Below are 16,600 nucleotides of genomic sequence, written 5' to 3' on the forward strand. Positions count from 1 at the left end.
AGGTTCTTAATCGCTGCAGTGGGACCCACAAGGTGAATCTTGATTTTATCATCGTTCAGACAAAGCAAGTGGAGCGCCATCCATTCCTGAATGGTGTGATAGACGGCGAGTAGCGTGGCAAAGTCAACTGTGTAGTGACGTGAAAGGGGGAGGAGAATGTGCGTGTCATCTGTGTACTTTGTGTAGGAGACTCTGCGGGAATATAGCATGTCAAATAGAGGTTTGTTGTAGAGGTTGAGGGAGACACAAGACCCTTGAGGGACTCCGCAGGAGGGGGGCAATGCAGGGACACTTGAATCTTCAGAGAACATTCTAATGGATCTTTCCGCCAGGAAAGATGTGATCCAACTAGTAGCTTCTATCGAGACATTTGCAGCCAAGATGAGATGCTGACAAAGGATTTTGTGATCTACCAGATTGAAGGCTGCTGAGAGGTCTAGCAGAAGCAGGAGAGCAGGTTTTCCATTGTCATGGATTTCACCTAATTGTTTCTTCAAGCCCAGCAATGCTGATTCAGTGCCATGACCCGGGCGAAATCTGGATTGGCAAGTGCCTAGGATGCTGTAGGCCTTCGGGTATTGCTGGATTTGGAGTTAGGTTGCTCGATCCGATATCTTTAGAAGAAAGGGGACTGTGGTGATAGGTCAGTAGTTGTTGGGTATACTAGGCTCAAGGGAGGGTTTCTTTAATAGTGGAAGAACCCAAGCTTCCTTTAGGCTAGCTGGAACCATGCATGAGGCGAAGGAGGCGTTAACAAATGATGTGGTGAATTGAATGAGGTTTTTTGAACAGTCCTTAATGATTGATGCAGAGCAGGCATCATCCTGGCACCTAGATGTTTCAGACCTTTCTCAATTGAGATGGCTTCCTCTTCGGAGATAGGGTTTAATGAGAAAGGAGTAAGGGCAAACGTAGTGGGAGAGGGGTGGATCGAGGACTATGGTCTGTGAGTTCTTGCAGATGAGTTCTGCTTGAGTTTAATTTTCTTGTGGGGGGAGAAGATATTGCCTAGCAGGGCTTTCTGGATATTCGTGCACCATTAATCATCTTTGATGAGGTTAGGTGGAGGTGCTGCAGGGGTTTCCAACTCTCTGAGAATGTTGAATAGCTCACGCGTGTTAGACTTGGTATTGATGATTCTAATATTGTACGTGGTGTTTTTTGCTAGTCGGATGGACCGTTTGTATTCTTTGGTGGTGATTTAAGAAAAGGACTTCATGGTGATCAGAGGGCGTTTTCCTCCCGGTGATGGCACTCTCACTTTAATGTTGTACCCATGCTTGTCTCCATTTTTTCAAAACACCCCCTTTCGTTGTTTTCAACATTCATTATAAACGCCCCTTATTCCTGAAATTAAGAAGTCAGTAAACCATTACAACACCCCGATGCTTGAAAATGTCTTACCTGCACAAGACAACCAGACATCTCTGTATATTGACCTGCTTGTCTTAACATCACAGAAGTGTTTCATGCAAGCATCTTCTGAATAAAATGTGCAAGTGTGCATGCATTACACACTGTTTCAGGCTTATGTGATGCAGGCATTTACTGTGGAGAATACACAGAATGAGGGGCTTTGGAATACTAATGGCCCTTTCCCAGTGAGCTGTGACTTGTCAGGGAAAGGGGCTATTTCACACTTGTGTCTACCCAGCCCAATAATAAAAGATAAGACATCAAAGAAACAGACTTGGGGAATGACCTGGAGCCTGTGAAGCCCAGCTATTACTATTACTTTTACCATCCCGTTGCTTCAAAGCCCTGGTTAGTGCCAGCCTTCAGTATGCAAAAGAACAAAACCTTTTCTTAGGATTTCAAGGAGGCAAACCTCTGTGTTTTATTATTATCATAATTATTCTTTTATAACGCGTTTAATACTCGCGAGTGGTTACGGGGTCGGTATTTAAACCTGTGTTGCGCTGCGTTGTCTTGCTTCCAAGACAAACACATTGCCTCTGAGCTATACTTCCTCCTCTTTTACACATCAAAAAAGCACCCTTTTCCATGTTTTTTGTGGATGAGGATGCATACCACACTGCAGCTTAAGTGCCACCATCAGGGTTTTCCTCCATTTGGTTTCTGCCTCGCACCTTTTAGTGCAGAGTACTTGCAGGTCTGGGGTGAACCAGTCATTGCATTGGGTGGTAGTTTTAGTTTTGCGTGGTGCAAGTGGGGCGATTGTCTTAACTGCACTAGTGATAGTTCTGTGGTATAAGTTTGCTAAGTCTACTGGGTTCACATTGGATGGAGGAGCAGATTGGATGTTTCCTAGCAATGGCAGGATTTTATCTTTAGTTACATTTCTTCAGCTTCTAGCAAAGGGTGGAGGTAGCGATACAGTGGTTTGTCTCTGCGAGTTGCCAGTAGGGATGGTGAATGCTATGGCATGGTGGTCTGTCCATGGGCAAGGCAGGTTAGAGATGATAGAGACGTTGCAATTAAGGTCTAGTAGCCAGTCTAAGGTGCAGCCTTTGATATGGGTGGGTGTCCATATTCTTTCTGCAAAACCTAAGGCATTAAGGGTATTGACGATCAAGGCCGCCTTGGTGTCTTCTTTATCATTGAGACCCAGGTTGAAGTCACCTAGTAAGATTATTTTGGAGGTGGGTTTAAGGTTTCTGTTAAGCAAATGCACATGGTCTTCTTCGAAAGAAGGATATGGGCCTGGTAGACAGTACATGGTGTGCATAGTAATAGTAGAGGTATACGATAGAGGTAGTTTGAGTGAGAGTATTTTGCAGCTAGGTATCTCGGTTGTGGTGAGCTGTTTTATGGCAATGTTGCCCTTAACAATTATTACTACTCATCCACTTCTAGAATTGGGTCGATCCCTCCTGTGGATGGTGAATCCAGGTGAGATGGTGATAGATATTGTTGGAGCCCTTGTTGTTGTGTACCGGAGTTTGTAAGCTGGCTCTCTCGGTTCTGCGTGGGTCAGGGAGCTGCTGTGCGCAAGTGCGTGGCTGTGAGCACTCACTGCAGTATTCGGAGCATGGATAAGGCTGTCTGTCTTGGTGTTGTTGTGATGCAGTGGGGAACTAGGGTTGCTCCTTACTCTGCTGCTGGCAGGGCCAGCTGGTGACTTGCCTTTAGGCAGTGTATAGAAGGTGCATCATGGCTACAGGCCTGAAGACTTAAAGGGTGAGTGAGCTTCAGGCGTTATCTGTTAAACCTCCCAATTTGGTTTTCTCCAAAGAGAAGTTGATGTTGAGTGGTCTTGGATTTTCATCTCTCTCAAAATATCCACCTTCCTGTGTTTTGTCCTCCACCTCATACGTCTATGGCCGTGGAGCAATTCCTTTGGCTGGACCTGATGCGGCCCTAAGCTACATCTCTCGGACGAGAGAGGCAAGGAAAGATCACCAACTTTTAATTGTTACATTTGGGCTCTTGCTGGCAGGGCTGTGACCAAACAGACCGTGTCAAGGTGGATTATTCTCTACATCTCGGAATGCTATGATCTGGGTGGAAAGTATGTGCATGAGGGTCTCCTAGCCAATACTACCATAGAAGTGACTGTCACCTCTGCCATGCTAGGGGAGTCCCTTTCCTTGACATCTCCCATGCAGAAACGTGGGTGTCTCTGCACGTGGTTGCTAAGCATTATTGCTTGAATTCCCTTTTTTTGGTCTATGTGCTATCTCTGCTCTCCTCTCTCCTCCAGATGTACGTTTTGCTGGGGAGTCTATCATAGATGAGGAGTCCGTGGGAGAAAAGTATCCCTTAGAAGAACAAATTACTTACCTCTCACCTCTCTGTAATGTTCTTTCTGATGGATGTTTCTCCCACAGATTCCTCATCGCCCTCCCTACCTGCCCCTCTTCGCTGATCACCTGTACACCAACAATTCTGCTGTCCCTCAGCGTCAGAGTGCTAGCACACAAAGGTAGAACTGTGGTCATGGTCTGCGACCCCTATTTATACTTGCCTAGGCGTGATGTCCAGCACTTAGAGGTGTCAGCCAGAGCCGACACAGAGCCGTGCTGCGTCCCATAGCAGTTGAAATGTTTCAGAAGTACAGCTCTGCTGTGGATAGGATAATCATAGATGAGGAATCTGTAGGAGGAACATCCATCAGAAAGAACAATATTGACAGTTAAGTAATTTGTTCTTTGCTTTTTTGGTCTCTCATATGCCCGTACAGTCAGAACATTTCGTAAAGTAACTGGTAATTCAGCATTTTTCCAGCAGAAGGGCAACAATGATTGACCTACTTTTCCCTCCACAAAGTACCAAATTCTCCGGTTGATACTATTTCACCCTTCCCACATCTACCTTAATGTGAAACCTCTGCTTTCCCTCCCTGAAATACCATTTTGAGCATGTTTCTTTTTCCGTTTCTGCTGGATTATCGTCTAAGTCACTCATATTGATAAAGTGACTTTAGGGGGTGCTGTTGAGCAGCCCAAAAAATGGCTGCTTAGCCCGTGAGCTCCGTGATTGCCTGCCTTTATCCGCAAATATCAGCGCACATCCGCAGTGTTCCCGGCCATCACTTCGCAAGTTGACTGCCAACGCCCTCCTCTCCACACACCTGTAATTCTATGCAAAATCGGCATCTGGGCCCCGAGATACGGCCCCCTGACGCTTTGCCCATTGAACGGCCTGTTCCGCGTGGTCTCGCGGGTCAGACCGGCCGCTGCCCTGCCTACAGTCTCCGTGGGCGGCTGCCCGCCAGAACATACTATGCAGGTCCCCTGTCCCTGCGGGACCCGCGGGGCACACCCTGGAGCGGTGCCCCAGCCAGGGCAGCCTGCCTGCTCCTCTACGCCTGCTGGGCGGTGCTGGATGAGCCCTCTGCCCCGAAGACATCCTGCAGCTCGCGGTGTGCCGGTGGGTGCGGGGCCGCCCCACGCTGCCTTCCTGATGCCTTCACCGCCGGGGCCTGCTGATCCGGCGGACTGTGAAGCTCAGAACTGTTGCTGTGGGGGCCGAGGAGACGAAACAGGGGAGCCGCGGCCTGGCGGATGCCCTTCTGTACCTCCGCTGGACGCCGCGAGTGACACGGGCACAGCCGCCCTGATGGCTGAGAGGTGGGTGTTAAGGGCCTGCTCATAAACCATTGCTGGTATCTCTGCAACTGTGCCCCTATGCCCCAATAGCCCTGCCGCCTCTCCACACCGGTCTCTTCACTGGGCAAGGGGCGATCTATTGACTTCGGATCCTTTAAGGGGCCGTCTGCAGGCTGTGGCGACCGTCCCGGGCCGCGAGGAGGGGGCCTGGGCGGTCGCGCCAAGCTCCAAATCCCTCACTGAGGTAGACTCTGGGCCATGGGGAGCTGGCCCTCATCTGGCTACCTGCAGTGCCAGACATTGCTCCAGCATACGCAGCTCCCCATTGTGACTATACCATCTGTGGGACACCCGCTCAGATGGGTGGCGGTGCCGAGATTGCCCATACTTCTCCCCTGCTGGCTCCCATCTGCACCACCACCGCCTGAACGTTAAGCCACTGCCTGACCCGCAACACAACATTGGAACATCTACTCCTTTCAGTGGAAGGCGCACAATTAGCGCACCAACCTAATTCACCCACCAAGACGCAGGTGTACTTCCACAGAGCTACGTGCTTCACTGTCACCGAGGCCTCAATACACCCGCTAGGCTCCACCCACGTGCCTGCGGTACTGCAACACTTGGAAACCTACTAGCGGCAAATACCTCACATCCACCTATATTGTCATGTCTAGCAGATCCCGGGGTGCCAGCAAGACAGGGGTCATGGATACGTTTACTAAAGCAACCCCTAAATCCGACCAAGGCCACGCACCTTCTAATTAGGAGGACTCTGCCTCGCCCTCGCCTGCCCTGGCACCTGACCTTGCGGCGATACTTGAATCCATGACAAAGAGCTTCGCCTCTTTTCATGAAAAACTTGATGATATCAATGCTAATGTGGCGTCGCCCAAATCCCAACTAGACCATGCTGGCACTAGAATTACAGAGGCAGAAACACGAATAAGCACCAATGAAGACAACATACACACCCTCCAGGACACTGTCACCACCCTTAGCCGAGACATGAAAGTGGTGAAGGCCAAATGCGACGACCTGGAATCGAGATCCCGCAGGAACAACGTACGCATAATCGGAGTTCCTGAAAATGCCCTCAAGGGCCGCATGGAATTGGCAGTGGAAGATCTGCTGAAGGAGCTGCTCGACAACCCCGCTCTCTCCCCTTATTTCACGGTGGAGCGAGCCCACAGAGCCCTATCATCGCGCCCCGCACCTGGAGACTTCCCCAGGCCTATCATTGCAAAAATACTCAATTATAGAGACAGAGACCTTATCCTACGCTTATTCCACGAGAAGGGGGAACTGCGCCTGGGCTCCCAGACGATCAGGATCTTCCCCAACTTCTCTGTGGGGGTGCAGCAGGAGAGGTGCTAGTTCTTAAGGGTCAAGAAGATGCTGCGAGAACGAAACATCCCCTATGCAATGCTGTTCCCGGCACGTTTGAAGCTTACATTCAGAGGGAAACTGCACTTTTTCACAGTCCCCGAGGAGGCAGTGAAGTTCATGGAGGCACAGATACCACTCAACGACCTTCCAGGGGACCACATAGACATGGATAATGACTGATCCGTCTCCTGTCAGCCTTCCGGGTCTCAACGAACTAACGACTTCTATTTTTGCCATCTGCTCTCCTATACTGTACAGTCCACCTCTGAAGACGCTCTGCAATATCCGGCTCAGCTGCGAGGTAACACTGGTTGTGGAAGACCTTCGCCCGCTGACCCATATGCTCTTCAAGGGAAACAACATGATCAATAGACCTAAAAAGCCGAACTTTCGTACCCTCGCGGTACCTTAATATTCACCTTCATTCTGCTCTGCTGGCAACACGGCAACAGCTCACCCCACTGCAGTTGCAAACTCATGTTGGAATGTTTGGTTGGTGTGGGCCAAAGGGGCGGCCGGTCCATGTTGGGATTGGCCTGCTGGCACCCGTTTTCTGAGGGATGTCAGAAGTGGGTGGGAACGGGCGCTGCTGGATATTACTGGCCAGCGAGGGTGGGGGTAGGGGGCGTTCTGGGAAGTTATATTGCAAAAGGCAGAGGCAGACTGACAGAGCGCACTATGTTGAAGTGATTTAAAAGTGACCGCACAAAGTGCAGATGCAAACCACGACGGCTGAGCTGGGATGCACCCTAGACAAGTGAAATGGCCACTACCATAATGTCCTGGAATGTCCAGGGACTGAGTAACCATACCAAGGCTTGTAAGATTATGGCTTATGCCAATAGACATAGCTGCAAAATACTGCTGCTGCAAGAAACGCACTCCACGGGCCGCCTGGTGGGAAGCATGGCACCATCATGGGGTCCTCACAGATACTTCACCTCTTATTACACTCAAGCCAGAGGCATATTGACAAAGATCCACAAATCCATCAAATTCACACTACACAGGAACTACACCGATCCCGGTGCAAGATATGTCATATTACACTGCACCATAGTAAACAGAGTATCTTCTCGTAAACACGTACGGCCCCAATGTAGATGCCCCCGAGTTTATGGACACTGTGGCTACCATACTGCTGGGCTATGTGGGTATTCAGATTATATGGGGGGTGGGACCTGAATCTAATATTGGACACTGACCTGGACAGGACTGGAACTGCCGTCCGACCCCTGTCCGGGGCCGCACAGAGGCTACTCAGCTATAGTGTAACACTCAACATCTGTGACGCCTGGCGGACACTGCACCCTCAGCGGTGCGAATATACCTATTACTCCACTGTCCACGATAGCTCCTCCAGAATTGACGTATTCCTAATATCAGGCGAAGCGATGGGCAAGGTGGAGGGGGAACAGATTCTAACTCGCACACTATCTGACCATTCCCCGATTACCATATCAGTAGAACTGGGAACGACTGTCCCGACATTCAGCACATGGCGTTTTAAATCCTCGGCCCTCAGGGACAACGTGTTCAAGGCGGACATACTGGCTGAATCGAGTCCTTTTTCGAACACAGCACCCCCCAAGCCACCTCTATCTGCGTCAGGTGGGAAGCCTTCATGGTGTATATCAGGGGGATGTCCATATCCAGAGAAGCAGGAGTGCTAAAAACGATAAGGGCCGCCCTCGAGCGATCTGAAACCAAACTACATAAGTTAGAAATGAAATGTTCAACCGCCACGGACCCCGCCAAACTTGCCCTAACTACCGATTAACTCCAAACATACAATACACTTGCAACCAGGGAGGTCCAATACTTTAGCCGGCATCAGGCTAAATACGTAAATATGGCGAGGGTGATAGACCAGGGAAAACACTTGCAACTCTTATAAAAGGGGAATGGGGGCCAGGCCCATATCGCCTCTATTAAGAATGACCAAGGCATCCCACGATGGTCGGACCATCAGATATTGGACATATTCACAACATTTTTCACAACCTTATACTCTCAACCTCCCGAACATACTGAACAACATATGCAGGATCTACCCGATCAAATACCCACAACGTGTATCTCCTCCTCCACCAGAGACCAGCTTGAATCCCTGATTGCCCTGGACGAGATAGTCAAGGCCATCCCGGACCTGCCGAAGGGTAAAGCACCAGGTCCTGACGGAATTCTACCAGGAATATATAGCTATATTAGCCCCCAAGCTGTTAGAAGTCTAGGACGAGTCGGTCCGCGTGTCTATTCTCCCCCCGTCTCTGCGCGAAGCCGTTATAACGGTATTGCTGAACCCCAGCGATGACTGTGGCTCATATAGACCATTTTCCCTCATGAACCTTGATACTAAGATTTTCGGCAAGGTGATAGCAAACCGTTTCCTCCCGCTTATGACGCATCTGGTCCATGAAGACCAAGCAGGCTTTGTACCGGGGAGGTCTACCTCTCATAACATCAGGCGGCTGTTTAACGTGATGTCCCATATTGACCAGGGCGTGCACGCTGTTGCGGTCACGCTTGACGCTCAGAAAGCGTTCGATATGGTGTCCTGGAAGTATATGTGGCTGGTGTTGGAGACAATGGGCATGGGCCCCAATATAATCGGATACATTAAATTACTATATACCTCCCCGGTGGCCAGGGTCCGGGTCAACTCCCTTACATCCACTCTGCTCACACTCTGCAGCGGCACCCGCCAGGGCTGCCCGTTCTCCACGATCCTTTTTTCTCTAGTGATAGAGCCAATGGCGGACCACACTCGAGCACGCCACTCTCACAGGGGGATAAGGCTGAAAGATACTCCCGAAATCATATCCCTCTATGCAGATGACGTGTTACTGTATATTAGGGACCCCGCCACTCACCTTGACCCCATGCTACGGGACATCACGCGCATAGGCACCTACTCGGGCTTCACAATTAATTATTCTAAATCCGAGGTTTTCCCGCTCACTGCCTCCACCCAACAGCCCGCTACCGAATACCCTCTCCGCTGGTCCCCCGGTGGAATCAAATATCTAGGAGTCCAGGTGTCTCTAACCAAGTCCACCCTGCTTGCAGATAACTACCTGGCCGCAGCACAGCTAGCCGAGACGAAAATGACACGTTGGCGCCCCCTTCCTCTGTTGCTGGCCGGAAGGCTCTCCCTTGTCAAGATGGTCCTACTTTCCAAGCTGCTCTATACTTTCAGTAACATACCCATATGGCCCGGGGAGAAATACTTCATAAGACTCTACAAATCATGCGCACAGTTCCTCTGGCACTCCGGCGTATTGCGCAAGAAATGGTCCGATATGGCGGTCCCATACAATCGAGGGGGGTTCACTGCTCCCACTCTAATTATTTATTGGACAGCGGCTCAGGCCCAACATGCCATTCACTGGTACCCCAGCTCTCCAGTCCGCCCACATGTTTAACTTTGGTTTTATTAGCATTTTCTTGTTGTTACAGAAAGGGAACAGTGCAAAATCGAAATGAATACATTCAACCGATCCAGTAACCCCTTGGCCCACCTCCCTCCAACCCCCTACCCCCACCGCAACACCGACCCCCCCCCCCCCCCATCCCCGTGTCCAAACAGGAGCTTTCGTGTAGGGAGATTTAGAATGTTCTCTTCATACCTTATGTTTAGGAGATGATGATGCTGATGGCCATATCGCTGGCTGATTTGTGGCCGCTGTTCCCTGGGCCGTGGGCGCCAGGTTCGTTCGTAGCATGTCTCCAGTCTCGTCCCGCCCCCCTCATGCCAGGGCCTTGCCCAGGGGTCAGTGAACGTCCCATCCCCAGGACTGCTGCACCCCATACCAGTTTGCAAGGAATGAACCAGAGTCGTTATTCACCATGGCAGTCAATGTGTCCATCAGGAACATATTCTTCACCTTCTTCAGCCAATCCTCCTTGGAGGGGGTCGCCGGGCTCTTCCATTTCTGCGCCAGGGCCACCCTGCTCGCTCTCAACATTGTTTCCCACATTCTCGAATGTCTGTGTATCTCCGTTTCCTCCGGGGGGAGTCCCAGCAGCATCGTTACAGGGTGTAGTGGGAGAAGTTCGTCTGATACTTCCGCGATCCAGTCCCTCACTTTCCCCCAGAAGACTTGAACTTTCGGAAAGTGCCACCACATGTGGCTTCTGGTACCTGTCTGGCCGCATCTCCTAGGGCAATTCGGTGACGCCCCTGGGAACATCTTTGATAATTTCACTGGGTCTCTGTGCCACCCCTGCAGAATTTTAAAGTTATGCTCCATGTCCGAGGTGAATAAGTTCCCATGGAATGCTATTTTGATTATTTTTGACCAAGCGTCCTCTGAAATTTCTTCTCCTGCCAGGTCATTCCAGAATGAGCGGAAACTCCTCCTGCCCTGAAGATTGTTGGTGTTCAAGATTTGTACACTCTGGACACCGCCCCCTTCCTCGAGGTCGCCGTGTCCAGGAGCTTCTCAAAGGGGGTCAATTGTCTCCTCAGATTTTGGCCCCATGACTGATCGCAAAGGAAGCCTTTGAGGCAGAGGTATTCAAAGATGGAGAGAGACCCATGTCCGAGGGTGTCCCTCAGTTCCCCATATGTCAGGAATTCGCCCTCTCTAAACATCTGCCCCGCCCACTACATTCCCTTGTCAGACCAGGTCTGAGAGTTCCGGAACCCCTTACTACCAAGTCTGAGCGGGTGGCCCCAGAGAGAAGTCATCGGGGACGGCCATGAGGTGAGGTAAGCAGTTTGGGGGCCCTCTCTCTAGATTTTCCAGAGAACTCCCTGGGTCGGGTGGGATTTCAGGTTCCTCTGGATTGTTTTGCGCGGGGCCCACAGGAGGTCGCGAACCTTTAGAGGGTGGGCATCTATGTCCTCCAAATATGACCAGTATGTCCCCAGGCCTTCCTTCATATGTTCTAGGTGGACATGCAGCTGGGCGGCGCGGAAGTAAAGGTGAAAGTCCGGCAACCCAAACCCCCTCCTCCCGTGGAAGAGTCAGGATGTCCCTTCTGGTCCTCCTTGCCATATAAAGTCTTGTACCGCGTTCTGTAGATCTCAAAGTGCGTTCGGGGACACTGGTTGGGAGCGCAGTGAAGAGGTACAGAAGACGTGGCAGTACGTTCATCTTTACCGCTGTCATCCGGCCGTACCAAGACAAGATAATTTTACCCCATCTCCTCAGGTCTGATGTGATCCCTGCCATTATGGGGTCATTGTTGGTGGTGGCGAGTTTCGACAGGTCCCTGGTAAGGAGGACGCCCAGATACCGTATGGAGTCCTTTCCCACTGCGATCCCATGGAACCTATCTAGGGGGTCAAGCTCCGGATCTCGTGTTCTCATTGGGAGCAATACTGATTTCATCGTGTTGATTTTCAGAGCCGATAAGCGGCCAAACGCGGCTACCAGGGACAAGAAAGGGGGGGTGGGGCGAGGAGCTCGGTTCCACCAGGTATGCTAGAATGTCATCTGCAAATAGGGAAAGCTTGAGTTCCACCTCACCTCTACTGTTCCCCCTGATGTCCGGGTGTGCTCTGACTGCTATGGCCAGTGGTTCCATCGTGAGGACATATATCAGGGGGGAGAGTGGGCACCCCTGCCTTGTCCCTCGGGAGAGGGGGAAGGACTCCGACAGCTTCCCATTCACTTGGACCCTTGCTGTGGGGGCTCTATAGAATGCGGATATCCAGTTCCTAATATGTGCCCCGAAGCCCATTTTCTGGAGGAGGAGTTCCATGTATCTTCACTCGACCCTGTCGAAGGTCTTCTCTGAGTCTAAAGAGAGGACACATGCATCGAGCTCAGATGTTTGGGTGAAATTAAGCAGGTCTATTGTCTTGCGGATGTTGTCTGACCCCTGCCTACCCCTAATGAAGCCGACCTGGTCTCCGTGGACCAGTTTCTGCATTATCCCCTCCATCCGCCTCCCCACTACCTTGTCCAGGATCTTTACGTCTATGTTCAACAGCAATATAGGGCGGTAGGAAGAAAATTCTGCGGGATCCTTACCCTCCTTGGGTAGCACTGCTATTATGGCCCCCATCATGGATTCAGGGAGAATTCCCCCCTCCAGCACGGAATTGAAAACCCTCACCAGGTGCGGGGCCAGGGTAGAGCGGAACCGTTTGTAGAAGTACACTGTAAAGCCGTCCTCCCCGGGGGAAGTTCCCACCTTCATCTCACTGATTACCTTCTCTACCTCATCCTCGGTAACCGGGCCCTCCAACCCCTCTGCCATCTCCCAAGACAGGGACGGGACTTGGATCGAGCTCAGGAAGTCTTCGATCCCGGCATCGCTCCCTTCATATTCTGAGGAATATAGTTTTTCATATTAGTGACGAAAGGCCTCTCCTATATGGGGAGAATCATATCCTATGGACCCCTGAGCATTCCTAACCGCCTTCACCATTCTACTTCTCTGGACTTCTCTCAGCTTCCAGGCTAGGATCTTGTCCGCCTTGTCCCCCTTATCATAGTATTTTTGCTTAACCAGCTGGAGACTCCTCTCTGTCTTGTGAAAGAGAAGGTCCTTTAGCTGGAGCCTGTAGTCCTCCAGGGTGGCCACCCGGTCTCGCTCAAGGGGCTGATCCGGGGGGCCCCCCGGGTGGAGACTGGCTATTTTTTCTCTCAAGGCTATCTCCCGAGCCTCCCTCTCCCTTTTTTTCTGGGCTCCTATCTTGATGAGAACTCCACGCCACCCACATGTTAAACTAGAAATCCTAGCAGCAGCCGGTGTTAACATAATGTCCCTCATACTACACCAGCATTATTTACCTGACTCTCCCATTGACCCACTCAGCACCACCTTGCGTGCCTAGAAGCGACTGCTACACCAAACAGGAGAATCCCCTCTGTATTATAAATAGCTCCCTCTGTGGGCCTTCCCTGGACTTGAACCCACACATGACATTGCTCTAGCCCGGCACTGGGGGACTCTAGGCTACCAGGCATTAGCAGACTTTTACCCCAAAGGTAGGTTTATCGACCCTCAGACATGGAAACCGGGCCATTCTGGGTCCGCTTTGGAGATCCTGCAATTCTACAGGCTCCAGGCATGCATTTCACGCTGCATGGCCCTCCTTTCCCGCTGAACCCCCTGACTCCCCGGTAATTGCATACATTGCCAACTCAGGCGGTGCACATGGCGTCGTCTCCTCTTTATACAAGATGTCACATGCTGACGCCCCGACCTAGGTTCTCAGGGCACGTTTTGAGTGGGCGGAGGAACTGGGCCGGGAGATCCCGACCAATTGTGGGGAAAATGTGCTTACGTACTCAAAAGGTTTCCCTTAATTTCCGCTACCGGGCCATGCAGTACAAGCTACTGAACAGGTTGTACTACACCCCCTACAAGATCTCTAAGTTTGCTCACACCATCACACATTCCTGTCCCCGTTGCAGAGTGGAGGGGGCTGATCACCTACACATGTTCTGGACTTCCCATAAATTGCGGGAATTCTGGGGAAACATTCTAGAGACACTTGCTGAGGTAATTGACACTACAATCGATCCTGACCCACTGGGTATCCTGTTTGGGGTTTGGGAAGCCGACGATGTCAAACGCATGGCTAAGTTCCTCAATATCAGCTACATGGTGGCTAAGAAATGTGTACTTCAAAGATGGAAGAACCCTTCCTCCCGACATTCCAAAAATGGTTGAGCTTGCTTACATGGTGCCGAAACTGTGAAGAAGAGTACCTCTTAACGCTCCCTACTCATTCCCGCCCCAAGCACATATGGACTGCATTTAATAGCTACCTTAATAGTCGAGAGGCGAGGTCATCCGGGAGTAGCTTGTCTCCTCTGAACCCCCGTTTGCAAATGCTTGATCACTTTGTACCATTATACTCTGCATCCTTCCCACGCATTTACAATTGCTTTCGTGGTTTTGTGCTCTATTGTCATATATCTGATGTATATTTCATGTGCTTTATCATGTGTGTGTCTGTTGTAAACCTCTGCCAACAAAAATAAAAAGTTACTTTAATTTATGAAAAGCCTCAGTGCTACAGTGAACCCTGGGAGATAAACACAGGTTTTAACCGACGGGTACCACCTTCTCTGTCATATTTGAAGAAAACTACTAGACAGATTGATACCAAACCTCCAAATGTCATGTCTGCACCACTTTTTGCCAAAATGGTTTTTCATTTGATGCAAATCTGATAAGAGGTTTTGTATGTCTATAAAGGATGCACCTTTTTGTCTATGGCAAAACTAATGGACCCGCTCCGAAGTCAACAGTTTTATTCAACACCTAGTAATTTTTCACGGTTCGAATTTGCCCCTAATTTTCCATTTTGGAAGGCTATGCCGGGCAACCTTTTGGGAAAATGCCAGCCTCATTCTGCCAAAAAGTCAAAAGTTATTAGCAATAGTATGCCCACACATGTCATTTACATTAGTTAAGGCAAAACCAATTAACAATTGACATTTGTAAGATAGCAGTTTTGCCACTACTGAAGCAAACTCCCTCCCTTCCGGCGCAACAGAGCACTGAGATTCTGTGATGGAGTCATCCTCACGACACAAGCAGGTTGTTTTAAAAAATGTTTTGTCCAGACTGAGTCTGAACAGGATTTAATAGCTGAGAAATGTGAGTATAAGCTTTGTATACATCTTAATGAACAGTACCACATATAAGTTATTAGTGTTTTGTTTTTCTAGCTTTCAATGTTTTGTTCAGTGTTTCAAGTGACACATTTTTTCTCCCATAGTTTGACGGTTCCCCCTTCTGAGTCCCGTCATGACAGTTATGTTGATGTGACTCAGGATGATGAATCAGGAAATGTTTGCAACCTGAGCCAAATCACCATACCCTGTGTCCTATTTTTCCTTCTACCTACTGTGGCCTAGTATTAATTCAAGTCTGGGAAAAGGGGGTCACAATCATCATAGACACAGCCTGGGCCTGCTTGCTGGGGTGGTTCCCCAGATCGCAGAAACTTAAGCATGTTGGTAAATTGAAAGATCTAGCATATGTGCTCGCAAAAAGGAGGATTGCCATGGGATGGAAGACAGGTCATAGGCCACGGGTGGAGGTGTGGTAGAAAGAGTTACAAAATGGGCGGAGGCAGAAACCATGGTATGGCAAGAGGCAGGGAATGTAGGGGGAGAAGAGGAGGCAGGAACCCTGATGGCATGGAAATCATTAATAGCGGAATTGTTTGGAACAATAAAAGACCTGACAGAATCCACGGAAAGTGAGACCCCACCACGTGCGGCAGATACAGAGTGTGTGGAATAAATAGGATCATAAAGGGGGGTGGGATGAGGGGAGCAGTGACCGAATTTAAGTAATGAACAATTGAACTGTCGATATATGCACTGCGTGTTTGGTTTATATTTTTGTTTGGTTGAATAAAATCCATAAAACATTTTTTTTTTTAAATAGTATTAATTCAAGTCTGAGCACATCACCTGATAGAAAAACTGCCAGAATGTCATTGAAGGATTTTAGACGAGGGGCTCTTGAAGCTTGGTTAGCACTTCCAGTATTTCATTGACAATTCTGGACCATGATCTAAAATTGAATGAAGATCTTGTTTATTTTGGTGTCAACCATATTTCAACAGACAATTTTGTACACATTTGTAAATGTTTTGTAAATACTTTCTGCCTTGTCAAGGTTGAGACAAAAATGTAAAGAACAAACTAATAAACTGTGCGTACTTCCATGTCCTAGTTAGAAAAGCATCTGAAGGCAAGTCTGCTATAGCTCCAAATTGTAAATAGCAAATCCTAAGTACAGTAAATAGTTAATTGCTCATCCTGTTTGTTTTTTCTCTTTAATAGACTTTGATGATTGAAAATCATGGTGTTGTTGATGCACTTGGCGTTGACTTAAAAGAGCATTACTACATGGCTTCCTGCTACCAGCTGCTTTTGCAGGTTTTTCATACGCTCTTTCTTTGGTATGTTTCTCTTAAATTTTGTTTACTTACAATCTGAATTGTAAATTTGGATAATGGTTTCCAAAGCGAGATAAGGATGGGTTTTATATTTTATGGGAAGTTGCTACTTTTGACAAAGCAGACTGATATTTCTAATGATTACTTCAGAATTGTATTTCTCGTTATCCTTAAAGTGCAAAAATGTTTGTCTCTTCGGTGAAATTTGATTTGTCTTTGTAAAACCATAATATGATCCAAAAGATATTGCAATCATAATTTATCTTGTCAGAGATACCTTTGTCTCATAGATTTCTTGTATTTTGAAATAACC

General features: G+C 49.1%; 1 protein-coding gene across 5 annotated transcripts in view; it reads left to right on the plus strand.

Moving 5' to 3' along the window:
• Positions 1–16,600, plus strand: part of FANCD2 (FA complementation group D2) — a 2,923,540-nt gene that overhangs the window by 2,161,015 nt on the left and 745,925 nt on the right. For all 5 annotated transcript variants that reach the window (XM_069644087.1, XM_069644091.1, XM_069644090.1 and 2 more), the window contains one exon: positions 16,172–16,290. In XM_069644087.1, coding sequence (XP_069500188.1) covers positions 16,172–16,290 — 119 coding nt within the window. The remainder of the gene's footprint in view (positions 1–16,171; positions 16,291–16,600) is intronic.

The sequence above is a fragment of the Ambystoma mexicanum genome, chromosome 2p (genome assembly GCF_040938575.1).
Source record: "Ambystoma mexicanum isolate Mex_15411 chromosome 2p, UKY_AmexF1_1, whole genome shotgun sequence".
Taxonomy (NCBI): Eukaryota; Metazoa; Chordata; class Amphibia; order Caudata; family Ambystomatidae; genus Ambystoma; species Ambystoma mexicanum.